Source organism: Pleurodeles waltl, chromosome 6, assembly GCF_031143425.1.
Source record: "Pleurodeles waltl isolate 20211129_DDA chromosome 6, aPleWal1.hap1.20221129, whole genome shotgun sequence".
Taxonomy (NCBI): domain Eukaryota; kingdom Metazoa; phylum Chordata; class Amphibia; order Caudata; family Salamandridae; genus Pleurodeles; species Pleurodeles waltl.
Window position 1 is genome coordinate 784,116,090 of NC_090445.1, and position 19,544 is coordinate 784,135,633.

Genomic DNA, 19,544 nt, shown 5'->3' on the forward strand with positions numbered 1-19,544 from the left:
TTTGTGAAGAATTAGCTTCGCAAGATTTTTCTGCTCCGAAGTAGACTTGAGATCGAGTTTTTTCGGTACTGAGGAAAGTTTGTGTTTCATTGCCGAAGATGATGATGTTGATGCAGGCAGTCTTTTCTGTGCCGAAGCGGTGGACACCGAGCTTGATGTGGAAGGTTTTGGTGCTAAACTCACCGACACATGGCCTGTAATGAAAGCAGTGTTTTTAGGTATACGTTTCGGTGCAGAGCCAGAGGGCAGGGCATCCGATCAAACTTTGATGCCTGCCATTGCCAGACAGCAGTGGCAGATCGATTGCTTCTGTATCTGAACTGAGTCTTTTGGGTGGAGCACAGGCATGTTTTCTCACTGCATGTTGACCGTAAGGGATCTCTCATTTCAAGAGTCATTCCAGACTCCGAATCTGAGACCTGGACCGAAAACACCTACACTTCAGCAGTCGATTCCTCCTGAATCTCCTGCTCCTGTTTCGTGTCCAACATGATGTCTTGCATGCCAAAAATATCGGGTGTTTCCTCCAATTCATGTCTCTGCATTTCATGTTGACGAGCTCTTCAGTCCCATAGAGTGTTCTTCGACCGGAATGACTGGCATGCTTCACAGTCGTCTTCTCAGTGATCTGGCGACAGGCAGCGGATACCGACCTGATTGTGGTCGGTCAGTGAGAATTTAGAGTGACATTTTAGACAGAAATGGAATGGCGCCTCTTCCATCAGTTTATCATTCTCAAGTATGTCGAATGGAGAAAATGGCTGCCCTAAGTGCACAGCCCCAAGGGCCTCAATGGAAAAGTTACTTAAACAGTCTTTTTTCGATCCCAGAATACAATGTCAAAAAAATATATATTGCAATGAGTCTGGAGAGGTTTCCCAAACCGAAGGTGCCTATGACGTTCTCAGGCTTGCGCTCTAAGAGTACACAACCGGACCCGAAAGCGAAAGAAAACAATCTGAAGCCGGAGTCGATGATCATGCACATTGCAAACAAGAGGAGTCACTATGCTCCATGACTCGAAAGAGTTTCAAACAAAAACAACTTGCAACCTTCTGGACCCAACACTAGAGGACGGAAGCATGCAAAGCATGTGCATCTACAGCTACACATGTCATCAAAAACAATATTTCACTGTGATAAAAGATTCACCCTTAAGGCAGATGCCATGCACTTATTCCAGACAAACAAGGTAAATATTCTATTAAAATGCAAATTCCTGAACTTTTACATTTCTCCTGGTGCTGGAATGCTTTCAGAAACTTTTCACTCATTGCTCTAGCACACTGATAGGTGGCCCAATAGGACTCTAGAGAGGCCTCACTGCCATAAGCGACTGTACTAGCATTGGGCGCTGATGTCAATTTACCATGAAGCATTCCGCGCCTTTACAAGTGGACAGTCAAGAACAGATTGCAAATTGTGACAGTGTGCAGAAACTACTATAGAATCTTATTAACACCCAGAAGTCCACTCCGGACAATGAGGAGGGCAGGCCGTCAGGAATCTGTGGTTTCTTGTGATCAACAATAGATCTTCAGTAGGCAGGTAATGTAGGTGTTACGATGAAGTTTATTTGAAGAATAAAGTCTTAGTTACAAGAAATAAGATGGTAACTGCCTATGTAAATGCCCCACCAGGAACAGCATCCTTGCTACTTAGACCACTCTCTCCAACTTACTAACCAGGTACTCATCAACATCCTATTGTTGATATTCACACTGGCTGATCAGCAGGGAACTGTTAACCAGTGAGAGAAGGCATAGCAAAAATTCAAGTCACAACGCAACTCCTCTCTGTAGGGAAAATAATAAACATACATAAAGGGTATCTTTGAACCCTCATCAAAGAAGTAAGCAAAATGTTCTTTTTTAATCCAACAGTATCTTGTGCATAATAAAAGAGTATCTTTCAAAACTCACGGCAGTAGACCAAGTAAAAGGTATCTCAACCGTCACTGCAGTAGACAAAGCAAAGATATCTTTTAACCTACACTCATCCCCAAATCAAAAGGCATCGTGTGAACACAGAAAAGGTATTATTTAACCCCCACTCAACCTCAAACCTCAGGGGATCTTGTGATAGAAAAGGGTCTCTTTCACATCCACACTCATCCCCAAACCACAGGGTGTCTTGTGTACTCAGTAGTCCAAGTAAAGGTATATTTCAACCCCCACAGCAGTAGACAAAGTAAAGGTATCTTTCAACCTACACTCATCCCCGTAATTCAGAGAATCTTGTAAGCATAGAAAAGAATCTTTCACCCTCACACTCATCCCTGAAACACAGGGCATTTTGTGACCATAGAAAAGGTTCGCTTTCATCACACACACTAATCCCCAAAACAAAGGGCATCTTGTGTACTCAGGGAGCAATTCATTAAAAGGTCTGTTTCAACCAGGTACCAATTGTTTAAAAGGGTTTTTTCCAACCATCTTTGCACTGCAGGATACTACATAAAATTTGAACTCAATGGGTGTCTTCCACTCACCCTCACTCAAACAGTGTGCAAAAGTCATCTCTCAACCCTCACTCATCCATGTACCACAGGACACGACTTGCACGTAGAGCCACAGGACACTAAATGAATTTGGAAACGTGTCTTTTAACCCACACTATAATAACAAAATGCAGCAAATACAGAATAACTTTGAAAATATACTCAGGCACCGAATTCAGACAAAACAGTAACCCTAAACATCCAGTATAGGATCACAAAGATCATGCATAACTTTCCACATAGCATCAAAACACTTGGCAGTGTATATATAAGAACATAATATTAGAAATTCTTCCTCTGCCAGGTAACTCATTCTCCCCCCCTCCCAGGAGAGACTTCTTACCTGAACACATCGCAATTTGTCTGAAGATACAGAATCAGAATACCATTATGTCCCTCAATTTCAGTGACGTCAAAATATACACCTTACTTGAATGCTCACAGTCCCCAAGATGGCGATGAAATCCAATCCACTGATGTGCCCTCACACCAGCCTGAGAAACGATTCAGAATTCAATGGGCATGAAGCCAATCACACGCTTCAAAATAAGTGTGTCCAATCACTAGGCTGCTGTGAAGGGATGAGTGAAAGAGACCCTCTTCTATGGACACAATATGCCCTGTATTTCAGGGATGAGTATAAGGGGTGAAGCAGACCCTTTTCTATGGTCACAAGATATGGAGACGAGTTGGAAACCTAAACTACATGTGAAATGAGATTGAAGAGAAAGATAAAGTGTACAAAAAAACAAAGGGAAATTAAATAAGTGAACCAACGAAAAAACCTAAAAGAGGAAAGAGTGAAGCCTGAAGAAAAGGGAGCAGCCCTGAAAGCTCCACCTGTGTCTAAGATTGCAACATGGTTAGATTGAGTATCCACCAGAAAGAGGGTTACTGAACGTAAGTAAATTGTTTTGGGAAGAATAGAAGATGGAGGAGGAGGGGGAGGGTAGGGCGAGCAGGGTGTTGCTAGGTCCCATGTCCTTCTGTATTTAGTGCCTTAGAGGAGGCATGGTTTCCAGGGCAATGTGCTCCTCGAAGGACAACTTCCACTTTTTTTTTAGCAAAGTGTACTGTAGGGACTTGGTAGCAATGTTTCCAGTCTGCGAGTGTAATAAAAACCAATTTTTGATGACCATTATGTTCCTCCTGTAGACATTGGAAAATGGGTTGCTCAGAGTCCTCCGGTGTTGAGAGGATTTTCAGTGTTGAAGATGTTTTCGATGTGGATGTGTTCTATTCTCTCATCAACTTTGGCACCAGTAGCGACTTCAGTTCCAGTGGGCCTTTCAGAGTCGGTGGAAGGGCCCTTGAAGTGCAAGAAAGCCGGCGTTTTATGCAGAGCCTTTGTGGCCGGAAAGACAGTATAATCGGCTTCAACAGCTTTGGCTCCAAGGGCTTCTGTCCGTACCAACCATGGCCAGAGGGCAGTGTCAGACCAGCAGGGCGCTTTTCAGTCTGTGAGCTTGATGGCAGACCCCAGGAGGAGCGAAGTTCTGCTGGAGCAAAGAGTATTTGTGCAGTCGCTGTTTGTGACTTGGTAGCCCAATCCATGGTCACAGTCTTAGGGTCTGGATTCCCTTCACAACTGGAACTGGCCGGTGTACTGGCCTCCTAACTTGATATACGTAGTTGTACACCAGAGTGGCCAACTTCCTCTTGTTCCTCGACATCAGGCTCCCTGAAAATGTCTGGGATGTTGTCTTTGTCCTGTGTCTGCATCCTCCTGTGGACCCTCTTCCACTCACATCTGTACTGAAAGGTTTTCCTTGACCAGAAGGGGAGACCTGGCATGTGATCTAGTCGTGCTTGGGGGAAAGGAAGAGGTTACAGACCATGTTGGTGGTCTGTCCATGGATACTTGAAATGACCCTAGGGGCAGATCTGGAAGGGCGTAATTTCCAACTCTGACCCAGCTTTGTCAAGCACGCAAAAAGACCCTCTCTGCAAACCTGCAAAACAAGGAAGCAATTTCTGATGACAGTGTGGACAGACACCCATGCAACTGACTGGCAGATGTTCAATACTGAATACCACTGGCTAAAGCCTTAGAATGAACTCTGCACTCAGGGGGTTCTTCCTTGGCCAAGGAATAACATTTTCATGCAGAGAGCAATCCAGGTACATAAGGTCCGTTTCAGGACTGCCTCAGCCACAAAACAAAACAGAGTTTGTGATCCAGACAGTGCTCCTTAGTCCAAACGGTGGTAAGGACTCACTTGGCGTTCAACTAGTGCAGATTCTACTCATCGTTAGATGGATGTGCCGGAGAGAAGAAAGTGGGGCAGGTAATAGACTCCCCCAGGTAGAAAAGTGACATTACTTCTGGCAGAAATGGCGCCAGAGTCTGAATCACCAGTTAGCCTGAAAAGAATGTGGTATATGGTGGCTGCAGTGACAGAGCCTGCACTTCACAGACATGGACAGCAGAAGTAACTGCAACGAGGAAGACAGTATGAAGGGTCATTAGCCTCAAAGAACTGTGTGTAGGTTTGCATGTTGTGTGCTTTAAGAAAGTAAGAACCATATAAACATCCCACTGCAGCATAACAAAAGGCATAGGAGGAAATAAATATAAAAGTCCTTAGCAAAGCGCATCACAATTGACAACTTAAAAACAAAGAGCTGATCAGGCAACCACAGAACGGTCAAACGAGCAGACAAATAACCTTCAACAATGTCCATGGCAAGGGCTTACTAGGTCAAAAACAGGACTAACAGAAGAACATCAGAAAGTTTGACCTGCAGGGGACTGATCAGGCTGTTATTGCACTAGTCACAAAATCTGCCAGAATAGATCCACTTTTTTGATCCGATGGCGAACAGCCAAGATGACATTGTCGACTTCCTCAGGAATACTGAGTCAGCTCAGCTGGTTCGGCTCAACCATTGGGACAGCAGCTCCTCACACAGAGGCAGGCAGACCAGAGGACAAATGCTCAGACTCAACCGTATGGAGAATCACACTTTTGGGCCTAGTTGCACAGCCTCATGTTAAGCCACATTGTTTAAATGACTCGTATAAAATGGCTGAATAAAGAAATGTATGCACAAATTATCTCTCTGCTGTGTTGACCAAACGTTAGTTGATATTATATCTTTTCACATGAGAACTGCTTGCTTGGATACCTTGTGTTTAGAAAGATACAATTGCTAGTGTAATGCGTGAGAAAACGTTGTTCCCAGTAAGTTAACAATGGTGTACTAACGGAAGAACAAAGTGCAACGAAATCGTTACCTGACGGATCAGACGATGTGGACAGGAGAAGAAGAGCAAATAATCAACATGTGAAAGACAGTGTAGTTATATCTTAGATTTAGCAATAAACTTTCATTGGACTAATGGTAAACGTACGATTTTCTGACCAATGGCAATGTGGAAAGTTTCTTGGACAATTTGTAACAGAGCCTAGTGTGTAGCTGACTGTCTTCAGATCTCAGGGAAGTCACAGCAGGGATGCAAACTAAGGGCAGACAAAGCATGTCTACAAGGCAACTTTGTGACAAACTGCACAAAAGGCTTGATAGTGACTGTTCCTGGTGGTAGCGAAACGATCTAACCAAGGCACACCCAAAGTGGGCCACCGATGATTTGCTAGATGACATCTCCTGAGCTCACTGATCCTGGCAGATGGTTCAAAGTCAGTGAAATCCTCTGAAGGACAAGCCATAGCCAGTTTTCAGCATAGCACCTGTGACTACCACACCATACTGTTGGTTGCAGTAACACAAGGCAGTCATATTTTCTAATAGAACGTGCACAGTGTTGACCTCAGCAAATGGCAGAAAGGCCTTGAGAGCTGGTCCTGAGCAGAAAGGATCTAGGCCAAGGTCAGCATTTTGACTTTATCCTTCTGAGGAACTGCATTTGAAATTGGCCACAGTCCACCATCAAGGAACTTTAGAAAGAAGCAGGAATACAGCAGAGAGTCTAATGCCACTGATTTAAATAAAAATAAATCAGGAGAACAGAGTGGTGCGAAATGGAGCACTAAGAGGATGTGGAAACATTCAACAATTCACATTCTTAGCAACAAAGAGCATGCAATCTCCTAATCTGCACAGCACTCTATACAAGTGTCTTCACACATTCAATCAACAATGTAAACTTTATTCTGCCACTATTTTACAAGGTAAGAGTTGGAAAAATATGACTACCATATAAATGTCTCACCTTTCCAGTAGCAGCTCGAAGAAGTTGTTGTTTCTTTTCCAAATCCTCACGCTTGGCAGCCAGAGCCTGCTGTTCAGCATTCTCCTCTCTCCACAAGTAACTGGAAATTGTGGAAATAAACACTATAAAATATTTCTAAATGTTACTTACTAAACAGTTAAAAAGTGGACTGAAACCTATATATGAGCTGGAATGCATCTCTGATAAACGTGTGCTGACTTCCCCAGAGACTAGGACAGCAAAACCGGATATATCCTCAAGTGACCTCAGGGTTCTATTAATATCACATCAATTAAGAAAATGCATCAATATGACAAGCTATGAACGAAACAACTAATTCTAAACTAAACTGCCTTTGTTATACAAGGAAACTTGTTGCAATGTTTTTTTTCTTTGCCTCAGAAATACGAGAATATGAAAACATTTATTCCGACCCATGAGCAAAGTGAAGGAGGTAATAAAAGGTGGAGAGTTTGGGAGCAAGCACACCTTCCATCAAAGAAGTTATTACATATTTGTCATCCAAAGTATTATTGACTAAATCAAAAGTAGCAGTAGAGGCGGAATCCCACTGCAACAGATTTAAAAAAAAAGATCATGAAGGGAAAGCAAATGTACAAAAAAAAAAGTTAATCAAGGGAAAGCAAATGTACAAAAAAAAAAAAAAAAAAGTTAGGACTGTGAAAAAGCACTTCATCAACAAAACCTGCACCTAGATGTGCAGCCTGACTCTGGGGTGTAGGATGTGTTGGTGGACTGCATAATAAGAGTGGGGAAATATAAAGTAAACAACATCAAACATCCAAAGGACTTTCTAGTCCAACTTATTTCCTTCAAAATAAAAAAAATATTTCCACAGAGCTATTGCAAGCCTATCACAAGGCTTCGGGGTCTTACAGGCACTATGTGCTTCCAAACCAAAGACACAATGGTTCCCACTGAACTTTTAGGAGTTGAACAGTGAATTGTCACTTACCTGTAACCATCTGTTTGTAATGTGTAGCACTGTAGATTCACAGGCTCTGCATACTCCTGTCTTCTAGTGTTAGGCTTGGGCATTTGTAAGCTGTTTTTCTTCTAAATGTTTCTTGTCACGCGGTATAGTGAGACTCCTCCCTTACTTGCAATGCGAATAGGCACGGACTAGTTAAGTCATTTTCCGTACAGCAGATGAGTGTTAAAGAGTCGCGAGTGAACACAGTATGCTGCATGCATATGCACAAGTTAGTTAATAAAGGAAGAGATCTGTGATTATCATCATACGCTATGGGGGAGGAGGGTGGGCGCATATGAATCTACCACATTCCATGCTATGAACAGATGCTTAGAGGGAAACATTTTCCGTTTGTAGAAAGTGTTGCTGTAGATACATATGCTCCCATAAACTGTAAAGCAGTACTGTCTCCAAGCAGTGGTTAGCATGTTGATGATGCAGATGTCTAAAATAAGGTCCTTAACTCTGTCTGACCAAACGCTGCCTGTTATCAAGCTAAGATAGCCACACAAAAATGTTTACTCAATATGTGTAGGGTTGTCAAAGTGGGAGCATTACATATCCTCTATCTGATGTATTTCCCCAGGAAGCCCATGATTGTGGCCTTCTTGTGCGCACAGTGCACCCTGGGTACGATTAAGCTTTTCGGATTCATTTGACTATCCCCCTGGAAATTCCTGCTTTAGATAGGTGCGTGCCACTGTGAGGTTTAGCAAAGGCTACAAAGAGCTGGTCTGCTTTGTGAAAAGGCTTGGACCTATTTATATACTACATGAGAGTTGTTTGGAATCTGAGGTGAGGAGGGCTCTCGCGGCTACGTAGTCTGGTTGGGGGGAAAAAGAAGGTGAGCTCTGTGGTCCTGCTGAGATGAAAAGGGGAGACCAGCACAATGAGGAACACCCTATCTTTATATACCTGAATGGAGGGTTCCTGTAGTGTGAGGGCTTGCAACTCACTAATGTCTAAGAGATGTTAAGGTCACAAGGAAGGACACTTTTCAGCAGTGGTAGTGCAGAAGATAAGTGGGTGAGGGCTCAAAGCAGGGATCCAGAAGTCTGGTGAGGACTCTACACCAGAGCAGGTGGAACACTGGAAGGAATGACAACTTTAAGACCTTCACTGAAAGCTTTAACAATTGGGTTTTGGAAGAAGGAGTAATGTTCCTTGTTTTGCATCTAAGCTGCTATGGCTGTTAAATGGAGCAGTATGAAGGGTGAGGCTAGTCCTGATTTTCGTACCTGGAGCAGACATCAGATATCTTGGACTTCAGGTTTTAGGGGATCCAGATGTTTGTAGATACAGTAGTGAACAAATATTTTTCATTCTGTTTCATAGAAGGATTGTACCGTAGGCTTGCAAGACTCTTATTAGATGTCCATCCATTCGTGTGGAAGACTTAGGTAGTCAAACTCTAGGACTTAAGGTGCCAAATCGCCCCATGAAGCTGTTTGGGTTATGGGTTCCTAATACGACCCTGGTGTAGGACGATAGATCTCTATATGCTATTCCTAAGTAAGGTATAGTGTGCCCAAGGTCCAATGGATCCGCAGAGGCTTTGCAGATGCTAAAGTAGATAATCCTAATGCTCTCTTTTGTGGTAGTGTGGTTGAGCACTTAGGCCTTTCAAAGGGTAGTGCTAAGCATTTGTTGCACACACAGAGTCAAGAAATGAGGCACACACTCAATGACTAACTCCAGGCCAATTGTTTTAGGTATCAAAAATATACTTTGTTACTTTATTTCTAGAGCCAGAAGAATCTTTGTTGCAGGCAAGTACAGTTTTAATAGTGTATCACTTTCAAGTATCAAAAACACTTTGTTTAGAATTTACAGATAAAACAGTTTACAGGTAAGTAATACTTTTCAGTTTCAAAAGTGGACACTGTACAATTTCTCATAGAAAACAATGCAGTCCTTGGGGAGGAAAAATAGCGGAGGGTAAGTACCTGACTTACGATCCCAGTCTTCATGGGTTAAGGTATCCACAGGGCAACGTTTAGGAGGACTCCAAGGGAGCAACCCGAGCAACACGGGGATGGCCGGTGCAGCGGTCTGAGTCGATGTCAGGTGCCCAATGGAATCCTATGGAGAAGGGGAGCACTTAGAAAGAAACAGTCTGCCAACGACACTATACCTTCAGTGCACAGACGTGGGGGGTTTAGATCAGCCCGAAGGCCACAAGTCAGCACCAAACACACACACATCCTCAGCATCACAGGGATGGCCTGGTGCAGGGTGCAAACACAGCGTTGGGCACCCAATGATTTCCAATGAGGGAACACAGGGTCACATAGATGCTGGAGGCGTTGCCCAGGGAGTAGACTGAAGAAACCCAACTGCTGGAAAGGTAAGTAGAGAGCCCACTGGATGTTGTTGGACAGTCTGTTAGGTTTCCCTAGGCCAGGGGGCTGCAGGTCAAGGAGTACCTTTAGGCGTCTGGAAACCTTCACCGAAGCCGGTTGTGGTCGGGGGGGATCCTCTGGATTTAGGCTGCAGGTGTCATTGTGTTGGCCAGGAGGAGTCAGCCCAGGCTGGTCTCGAGGTTGGAATCACCTCAGGACCTTCTCTGGGCAGGTGGGCCACCTGGACATGGGCCGTGGGCATCAGGTGCAGAGTAGGCAAGACTCACGGATCCAGGGTGGCTCGGGGGTCCTTGTTGGAGGTTTCATTGTGGACAGGGCCGATGTCCTCGGGAGATCCTGGTCCTTGGGTAGGCAGGCAGTACTCTGGGGGGTTGTAGAGGTCGCTGGTCCTGCAGGACGAGTCGTATTCTATTAGCAGGATTCTTGAAGCTGCAGACAGGATGCTAGGGCTGGGGCTAAGTCAGCTGTCGCCTGGGTGCGTGCGGCTCTTCAGTCCTCCTTTTTAGGTCACCAGGAATCTGAAGAGCAAGGTGCAGGGGTAGCCCTAAATACTAGATTTAGGAGCGTTACTGGAGTCAGAGGGCAGTAGCCAATGGCTACTGTCCCTGAGGGTGGCTACACCCTTCCTGTGCCCACTCCATTTGGAGAGGGGCCACATTTCTAACCTTACTGGCCAATATCCTCCAAAGCAAGATGGAGGATTCTGTCAGGAAGGGTTCACCTCAGCTCTGGGCACCCTAGGGGTGGTCCCAGCTGGGGCTGACACTGGGGTTTACCAAATTTCCCTCCGGATCTGCCAACAAAAATGGGGCTTGGTCAAGGGAGCACACATCTCCACTAGCTGAAGTGGCCTGAGGCAGTGTAACAGGAGGCATGAGCCTTTGAGGTCTACCGCCAAGTGTTGCAGTTTCTGCAGGGGGAGGTATGAAGCACCTCCACCCAGGGCAGGCTTTGTTCCTGACCCCAGAGAGCACCCCCATGAGGTCAGAAACGTGTCTGTTAGTGCCAGGCTGGCACAGACAGGTCAGCCATACACTAGAGGATTGGGTGAAATACAGGGGGCATCTCTAGTGGGCATTTTTCAATCAATCCAACACTTCCAACAGTGTGGGTATATTGAGCTGAAATGTTTGATGCCAGACTTCCCAGTCTTCAGTGAAGCAATCATGGAGCTGTGGAGTTCATAATGACAAACTCCCATCCCATGTACTCAGTATGGCCACACTGCACTTACAATGTCTAAGAATGGACTTAAGACACTGTGGGGGCATATCGCTCATGCGGCAATGCCCTCACCTGTGGTGTAGTGCACCCTGCACTAGGGCTGTAAGGCCTGCTAGAGGGGTGACTTACCTACACCACAGGCAGTGGTTTGTGGGCATGGCACCCAGAGAGGGATGCCATGTCGACTTTACCTTTTTCTCCCCACCAGCACACATATGCTGCAATGGCAGTGGTTCTGTGTTTAGTGAGGGGTCCCTTCGGGTGGCATAATAAATGCTGCAGACATTAGAGACCCTCCCTGCCACAGGGCCCTTGGTACCACTGGTACCTTTTACAAGAGACTTGGCCATTGCTAGGGGTGTGCCAATTGTGGTAGCAATTGTACAGTTTAGGGAAGGACCACAGGGAGAGGCCTGGTTAGCAGGCTCCGAGCACCCACTCAGTCAAGTCAGCATCTGATATCAGGCAAAACGTGGGGTGTAACCATGCTAAAAGGGGCACTTTCCTACACCTGGTTCCTGGTGAGAAGGACCAGCCTGCTGGGGACATTCTTTGTAGGGAGTGACTGACATCTGGAGAAGTTGCTGAGTACAATGGCTGTCTGGCTCAGGTAGGGGCTATGACGAATGGAGTCTGACATGTCTGTAGCATCATCCGTACCACGAGTTGAAGGCATGGGAGAGGTGGAAAACCACAGTAAGCAAAGATGACTTAAGAGTTCATCCATAGTGTGCTGCCCAGGGACTGTGGGCATGATTCCTGGAGGCGAAGCTTAGCCATTTTGCTTATTTAAGGGGTGGCAAACAGATCTATTTGTGGAGTGCCTCAGCACTGAAAGTACTGGCCACGGACTTGTGAGTGGAGTATTAATTTGTAGATTTATTGATGCATACTGTTAAACAGGTCCAAGAGGTGTCCAAACATGGAAAGTACTCTGCCGTCATGAGGATGTGGTGGTGGAGTGCCCAGGGTCAGGTGTTCTGTGCCAACCGAGAGAAGGGTAGAGAGTGAGTGCCATCCTGTTTCTGTAGGTAGTGCATTGCAGTTATATTGTCCACCTGATGAGGACTACTTTGACCCAAAAGAGCAGAAGGAAGGTTCTGAGGTGAGATATATGGTGAGAATTTCGAGGTAACTGATATGGAGAAACAGAACACCCTTATTTAAAAAATACAAAAATAAAAAATGAAATATTAAATTTTTTCAGAATGATCAGGCAAACACATTTTTTGGGTGAACACACAGAACAGATTTAAAATTTAACTGCTATCACAGCAAAGATGAAACATGGACTAGCTGGTTAGGCATAACAATGGCACTTTGTATACCATGCTTCATCATAAGCCTATGGACAAAAAGTCCTTTGTCTCATTCAACAGCTACCATCACAGGTAAATGAGAGAAAACCTACCATATGGTCAGCTCCCTCGGATCAAGAGATGCTTCAGCCTACTTCAGGGATGTAAAAATCCGCAGTACCAAACCAACAGAGATGAAAACAGTGTGTAGAGCACTTGAACATGCCTGGTATTGCCCAAGGGAGTCAATTCTCATTCCCAAGGTTAGAAATAACAAAAATGAACAGTTGATTGTGGTCTTAACCCAGAGCCCACCAAGCAATGCGAGTCAAAATAAATTATCACCAGACAATTGCATTTACTGGAGGGTGTCAGTAACAATCCACATGTGTTTGCCTGTGAAAGTAATAGGAGCATAAGAGTATAGTGAAAGCATAAAGGGAACCGTATAAGATAGAAACCATAACATCTATTTGGGGATTGTCTGCAGTAGTCAGACATTTCAGATGTGGCAGATGCTTAACCTGCAAATTCACAAACACCAAAACAATGCAGGTGGGTAGTAAGAAAATGTCACTACTGACACACTCAAACTGTGATAGTAGAGATGTTATTTATGTAATATGTCCATTTGACCTCATATATGTTGGACAAACGACACAGGCAGTAAAACAGAATATGTCAACATCCAATTCAAGACTCAAGGGGCTATACTGGTAAACATTTTATCAGTGGCACAACATACTGAAGACAAACTATGATGGTATATGCTCGAAGTAGTAAAACCACACACTAGAGCAGGGAACCTGAACGTATTACTCTCCCTTAGAGAGTGTAGATGTAAGGATTGTATAAAATGCACTGGAATTGGACTTACTGACATTTGTAAATTGAGAGGTGTGGCAGCATTACTGATTAAATGTTCAATGGACATGTATATCTGTCAAAACAGAAGTGCTGTAAGGATGTGGAAAGAGTCTTATGGGCTACTTTGCTGAAACAACTTTATTTTGGGAATGTCAGTTGGAATATCAATTGCACATTTACTGTAGATTGTAGACTATATTTACAAAGAAAATATGAAGTTGATTATTATGACGGTTATACCAGAGAGGTGTGGGATGGTTTCTCATACCGTCATAGATGACGACCAGCTTGAGTCATGGGTGTATTACCTCAAACGTGTGTAGCTTTCCAGTTGGAAATTCAGTTCTAATGCACATACAATATTCATAGTGTACATTATTTATATAGGTGTGAGGTACTAAGCAACTGGTACCTACCTTATTAATGTACAACATGAATTCTGGGTACAAAATCCAATAATGTTTTGGTATTAACTTGGGAATCGTATGGTTGTAACGTGGAACCATCAGGATGTAATCAAAATCAATATCCACTCAGGATCCTAGTGGAAGCACAGTACTAGGCTTGTTGTTTTGATTCATTCAACACTGGTGTTTCTGTAAAATATCACCCGCTCCCCTGCCGCAATGCCAGGGATGAATTGGTGACATACATTGCTGAATGGCCTTTGCTATCTCTTTTACCTTAGATGCTTTGTCTTGATGACTCATCTGACTTATATTCTTGGTCGAAACGTCAACATATCTTCTGGGATTGTCCTTCACATGTATGATTGCAAAAAAAGAACAATATTTGGACTGGACTTTCGAACTGTGTAAAAACAGGGGACACCACAGAGATGAACATACAGATATCATTTTATTGTTCACAATGTTTACAATTATGAGAAATGTGCCGTCTGTTTTGTGTAAAGCAATATAACTATGTATGTGAAAAGGCTGTGCTCGTTTCAATCCACACCATATATAAATTGATTTTAGGAGTACATACATAAAATTCACCTTTGATGAAATGAGACCCACGGAACGTCTGTTCCTATTATATGCTATATTCCGGTTCACATTTTGGACAAAATGGATTGGTCCTATGTACTTCACCAGTTGATTGATTGTGCATGAGACAATAGGAAGGTTATGTTGCTCTCACTAAATACAGAAAAAGCATGTGACAGGACTGAAGCTACCTGAATAGGGCACTGTAAGAGATTTTAGCAACCTCCTTAGAACTTTGATAATAGCATCATACATAAAAGAACACTTCATGCTTACTGATAAACTGATCTCTCAGAGTGGATCAGACTACATAGAGGAACTAGTAAAGGCTGGATTCGAACCCCTTGCTCAATGCCTAAGGGACAACAAAAATAATGAAAAACACTGAATCTCTTTTCAGTTGTTCACATTTACTGAGGACAAGCTTCTAACAAAGAAGACCCAGTGTAGGCTAGCAAATGCATTTTTGCCTGCCCTCAAAATGGACAGACCGCTCTTGCTACGGATAATGTTTAATTCTTCAGGCATTAGAACAGTCAGAAAGGCTGTGTCCACCTGTGTTAATGCACCGATGCCTAAACTACCATGTAGAACTACTACATTCTCCGATGCTGCTATTAAACGTTTAGAGTAAGTAATAGAATGATTAGTTGTGTAAGGTGCAATTGCACAGGCATCTGCATAGCACTGGAAGCAGGCCAAGTTGTTTGAACAGTTGTTTTTCTTTACTCTATTAGGGATTTTTATTGATGTGAACATTACAAATTGTAATTGCAAACTTCCTCTTAAAACAAATTTGAAAACTAAGGGCATTGTGGATTGAGTGACAGCCTCACTTCATAATTCGGTTATGGGTAAGGCATTAGATGTTTTTAGTTAGTAAAGACTACGTACACTAAAACAAATACACATCTGAAATTCCACAAGGGCATGTTTTATAATTTGTGTCAAAATATAGATTGCTATGGCTTTTATAAGCTAAATTATTACTTTCACTAGTTACGTTATAGTATTAGGACAAGCATAGAGTCCATAAATGATACTGGGTCCTGCACAAGTAAAAGTGAGGATTCATTGTGATGAATTCCATGGGAAGCAGTGCTGCACTTTAGAAAAGCTGGGCCAGCCTAGTGGATGATTGGAGCTGGATAACTGTACAGATAGACCAAATGGCTAAATATAAAATCTAATATAATAACGTGGACCGTAGCCCTATAGCATCAAATAAGGATTTGGATAATCTGTTTTGCACTTGGAATATGGTAGGCCTCAAAAAACCTATCCAATAATGAGTCACTGGTAAACATAGGGGAAGCTGATGTGCTCTGGTTTCAAGAAACATAGGGTCTAGAAAAATTATTGATAAGTGAATATCAGAACTCTGTTGTTCACCCGTTCAATGCAAGAAAGACAGATGACCCCCTCAGCAGCCTGTTTATATAGGATTTACTGGGTTCCAGGTATTTCTGAGATTCAGGCCCTCATTTTGAGTTTGGCGGGCAGTGGAGGCTGTCCGCCAAACTCTTTAGGACAGAAAAACACCACTCCGGTTTTCTGCCCGCTGGCCCTTTTATGAGTTTCCAGCTCAGCCAGCGGGAAACAGACCACAGCATTGACACTGGCCCGTAAGGTGGCAGTGAAAACAGCAACAGGACTGTCCATGTGGGCCCCTGAACTGCCCAGGCCAAGTGCATGGGCAGTGCAGGCCCCCCCCCCACATCCTGTCTGTGCCAGCCTTTGCATGGCGGTGGAATCAGCATGCAAAAACCGGCTGCTTGCAGCGCTACCCTGGTGGATTAAGACCGCTGGCACTGGCAGACGGTCGACCAGCAGCAACCTGGCGGTATCAGCGGTCAAACCGTGGCGGCTCTACCACAGTAATAAAGTGGAGGCCAGACAGCTGCTTTGGCGGAGGTCTGACCGCCATCGTGAGTCTGGCAGTCCCAGGACCGCCGGACTCATAATCAGGGCCTCAATGTTTGTCTGATTTCATAGTGAATTTATATTGGAAATTGGTAGAAATGGGGTCTCTAGTTGGCAGTGGTTTCCATCCTGTCCAGGGACCCTCACTCTAATAAGGGTAAGGGAGTCACACAGCTAAAATAACCCCTTCTCACCCACTTGATAGCTTGGCTCAAGCAGTCAAGCTTATCTAAGAGACGATGTGTAAAGTATTTGTACACAGAAACACACACGTACACACACACACAGTAACTCAGAGAAAACACCACAAAAGTACTCCACACCAGTTTAGACAAATAGCCAATATTTATCTGAGTGTAACCAGACCAAAACGACAAAAATCCAACATACACAAGTAAAGATATCACTTGTTAAAAGTTTAAATTAGTCTTAGCCCATAGGAATCAGTGATTGTATCTTTTTAGCACAGAGTAGGAGGGAGGAATCAAAAACAAAAAGATACGAGCCGCAGGGGATGTGAGGTGCTGAAAAAGCAAAGCAATGCGTTGGCTCCTTACTGTGCAGGGGAGGTGATGCATAGATTCTTTCTTCGCAGAAAAGGCGATGTGTTGATATCCGGACTTGCAGCCTCGGTTCCCTACTGCAGTGTGGGGTCTATGAGAAACTGATGCTCAAAGACAATGCGTGAAAAATCCAGACGCGCTGTGTAGATGGTGCCGCAGTGAAGCTGGTGCTGTGTCGATTCTACAGCTGCGAGATTGGGACCGCATCAATTCTTCAACTGCGAGACAGTCGCTGTGTCGATTTCGCAGGCGTTGCACCGACTTTTCAGCTATGACACGACGGTGCATGTATTTTCTCCTTCTGGTCACCAGTTCCACTTCCAAGGGCCAGGAACTGGAATTGTCACCACTTGGCAATTCAGGACTCTTAGCAGAAGAGCCCAGACAAAGGCAGATGAAGTCTTTGATGTCTCTGAGACACCTAAACAGGAGGCAAGTTCAGGTCAAGCCCTCAGAAACCAGGATGTAGAAAGCAAAGTCCAGTCCTTTCACTCCCAGGACAGAATCGGGCCAGCACAACAAAGCAACAGGCAGAGTGGCAGTCACTCCTACAGCATCCAGCTCTTCTTCCCGGCAGAATGTCCTCAGTCCAGAAGTATTCTAGCTTTGTGGTATCAGAGGTCCAGTACTTACACCCATTTCTGTCTCTGAAGTAGGCAAACTTCAACGTGAAATCACTGTAGTGCACAAGATCCTGCCTTTCCCTGCCCTGGCCCCATACACACTCCAAGGTGTTGTGCTCTGTGCAAGGCCCTATTCAGGTGCAAGTGTCAGCTCCTCCCACCGCTCTAGCTCACGAAGACCCATTAGGAAATGAAGGGCACACCTCAGATCCCTTTGTGTGACCATATAGAGTGAATCCACAAACAGCCCAGCTGTCATCCTGACTCAGACGAGAATTCCACAGACAGACAGAAGCATAGAATGGTTAAGCAAGAAAATGCCCACTTTCTAAAAGGGGCATTTTCAAACCTACAACTCAAAAAACAACTTCACCAGAAGATGTATTTTTAAATTGTGAGTTCAGAGACTCCAAACTCCACATCTCCATCTGCTCCCAATGGGAAATTACACTTACAAGATATTTCAAGGCAATCCCCATATTACCCTTTGGGAGAAATAGGCCATGCAATAGTGAATTTAGCAGTATTTCGCTAGCCTTTATATTATCTGAAACTGGAAGATTGTAACCAAAAAGATTTGATGGAATATTTGGATTTTAGATAGGCAATAACGCCCAAGGCTTCTAAACCACAGTAGAAAGTATACAAGCTCGGGTAAACATATGATAGTCTGTTTTAATAATGTGCAATTTAATGCACTTTATGGGAGCATCCCCTCAATTGTTTCAAAGACATGCATTTCTCAGCAAAACATATAACTAATTTAGATAACATATTTGTTATGTTGACACTAACAGTGGAAAGACTAGTACTGAGGTGAGGTGCCCATAGTACTACAGATAGGATTTCTCAGGCAAAGCTACTGATTGCAAACTGGGGAAAAATGAAACCATGGGAACCATCGTCATTGGGCACCAGCACTGCATTAATTATTGGATAAACTGCAAAAGTATCTATGCTATGTATCCGATCACATGTCCCCGCAATAAAACTTACATAGCAAATACCATCCGACCACTTAAACAGAGGATCCAAGAACACTAAGAATATTCAAAAACAGACAAAACACTACCTTTTTGTGGTACAATTTGAAGTACATCATCAACACTAACGAAAAGGCACTTTCAATGGAATTGAAAAGACATAGAAAAACCAAAGAGGGTGCAATCAGGAACTGACCCTCATAAAATGATAGAGTGAACTGAGACTTGACACTGTCAAGAAGAGAACAGAGATGCAGAACTGCATAATAGGCTACTTGGCTACGATAAGACATATTTTTTCCCCCCATTCACCTTACTTTTGAAAAGAAAATTAACCTTTTTCTGTTTGCTGTCTGACAATCAACATTTGTAAGGAAATGCCTCCTTGGCATGGTTACCACCTGACTTTTTGCCTTTGCTGAGTCTATGTTTTGAATTGAAAGTGTGCTGAGGCCTGCTAACCAGGCCCCAGCACCACTGTTCTTTCCCTAACCTGTACTTTTGTTTACACAATTGGCACACCCTGGCATCCAGGTAACTCCCTTGTAACTGGTACCCCTTTGTACCAAGGGCCCTGATGCCAGAGAAGGTCTCCAAGGGCTGCAGCATATCATATGCCACCCTGGGGACCCCTCACTCAGCACAGACACATTGCTTGCCAGCTTGTGTGTGCTGGTGAGGACAAAACGAGTAAGTCGACATGGCACTCCCCTCAGGGTGCCATTCCAACCTCACACTGCCTATGCAGTATAGATAAGTCACCCCTTTAGCAGGCCTTACAGCCCTAAGGCAGGGTGCACTATACCATAGGTGAGGGCACCAGTGCATGAGCACTGTGCCCCTACAGTGTCTAAGCCAAACCTTAGACATTGTAAGTGCAGGGTAGCCATAGGAGTATATGGTCTGGGAGTCTGTCAAACACGAACTCCACAGCACCATAATGGCTACACTGAAAACTGGGAAGTTTGGTATCAAACTTCTCAGCACAATAAATGCACACTGATGCCAGTGTACTTTTTATTGTAAAATACACCCCAGAG

General features: G+C 44.0%; 1 protein-coding gene across 1 annotated transcript in view; it reads right to left on the reverse strand.

Moving 5' to 3' along the window:
• The window catches only part of SMC3 (structural maintenance of chromosomes 3), an 849,197-nt gene that overhangs the window by 586,316 nt on the left and 243,337 nt on the right, over nt 1-19,544 (reverse strand). Inside the window, exon 15 of the mRNA XM_069239408.1 lies at nt 6,675-6,774. Coding sequence (XP_069095509.1) covers nt 6,675-6,774 — 100 coding nt within the window. The remainder of the gene's footprint in view (nt 1-6,674; nt 6,775-19,544) is intronic.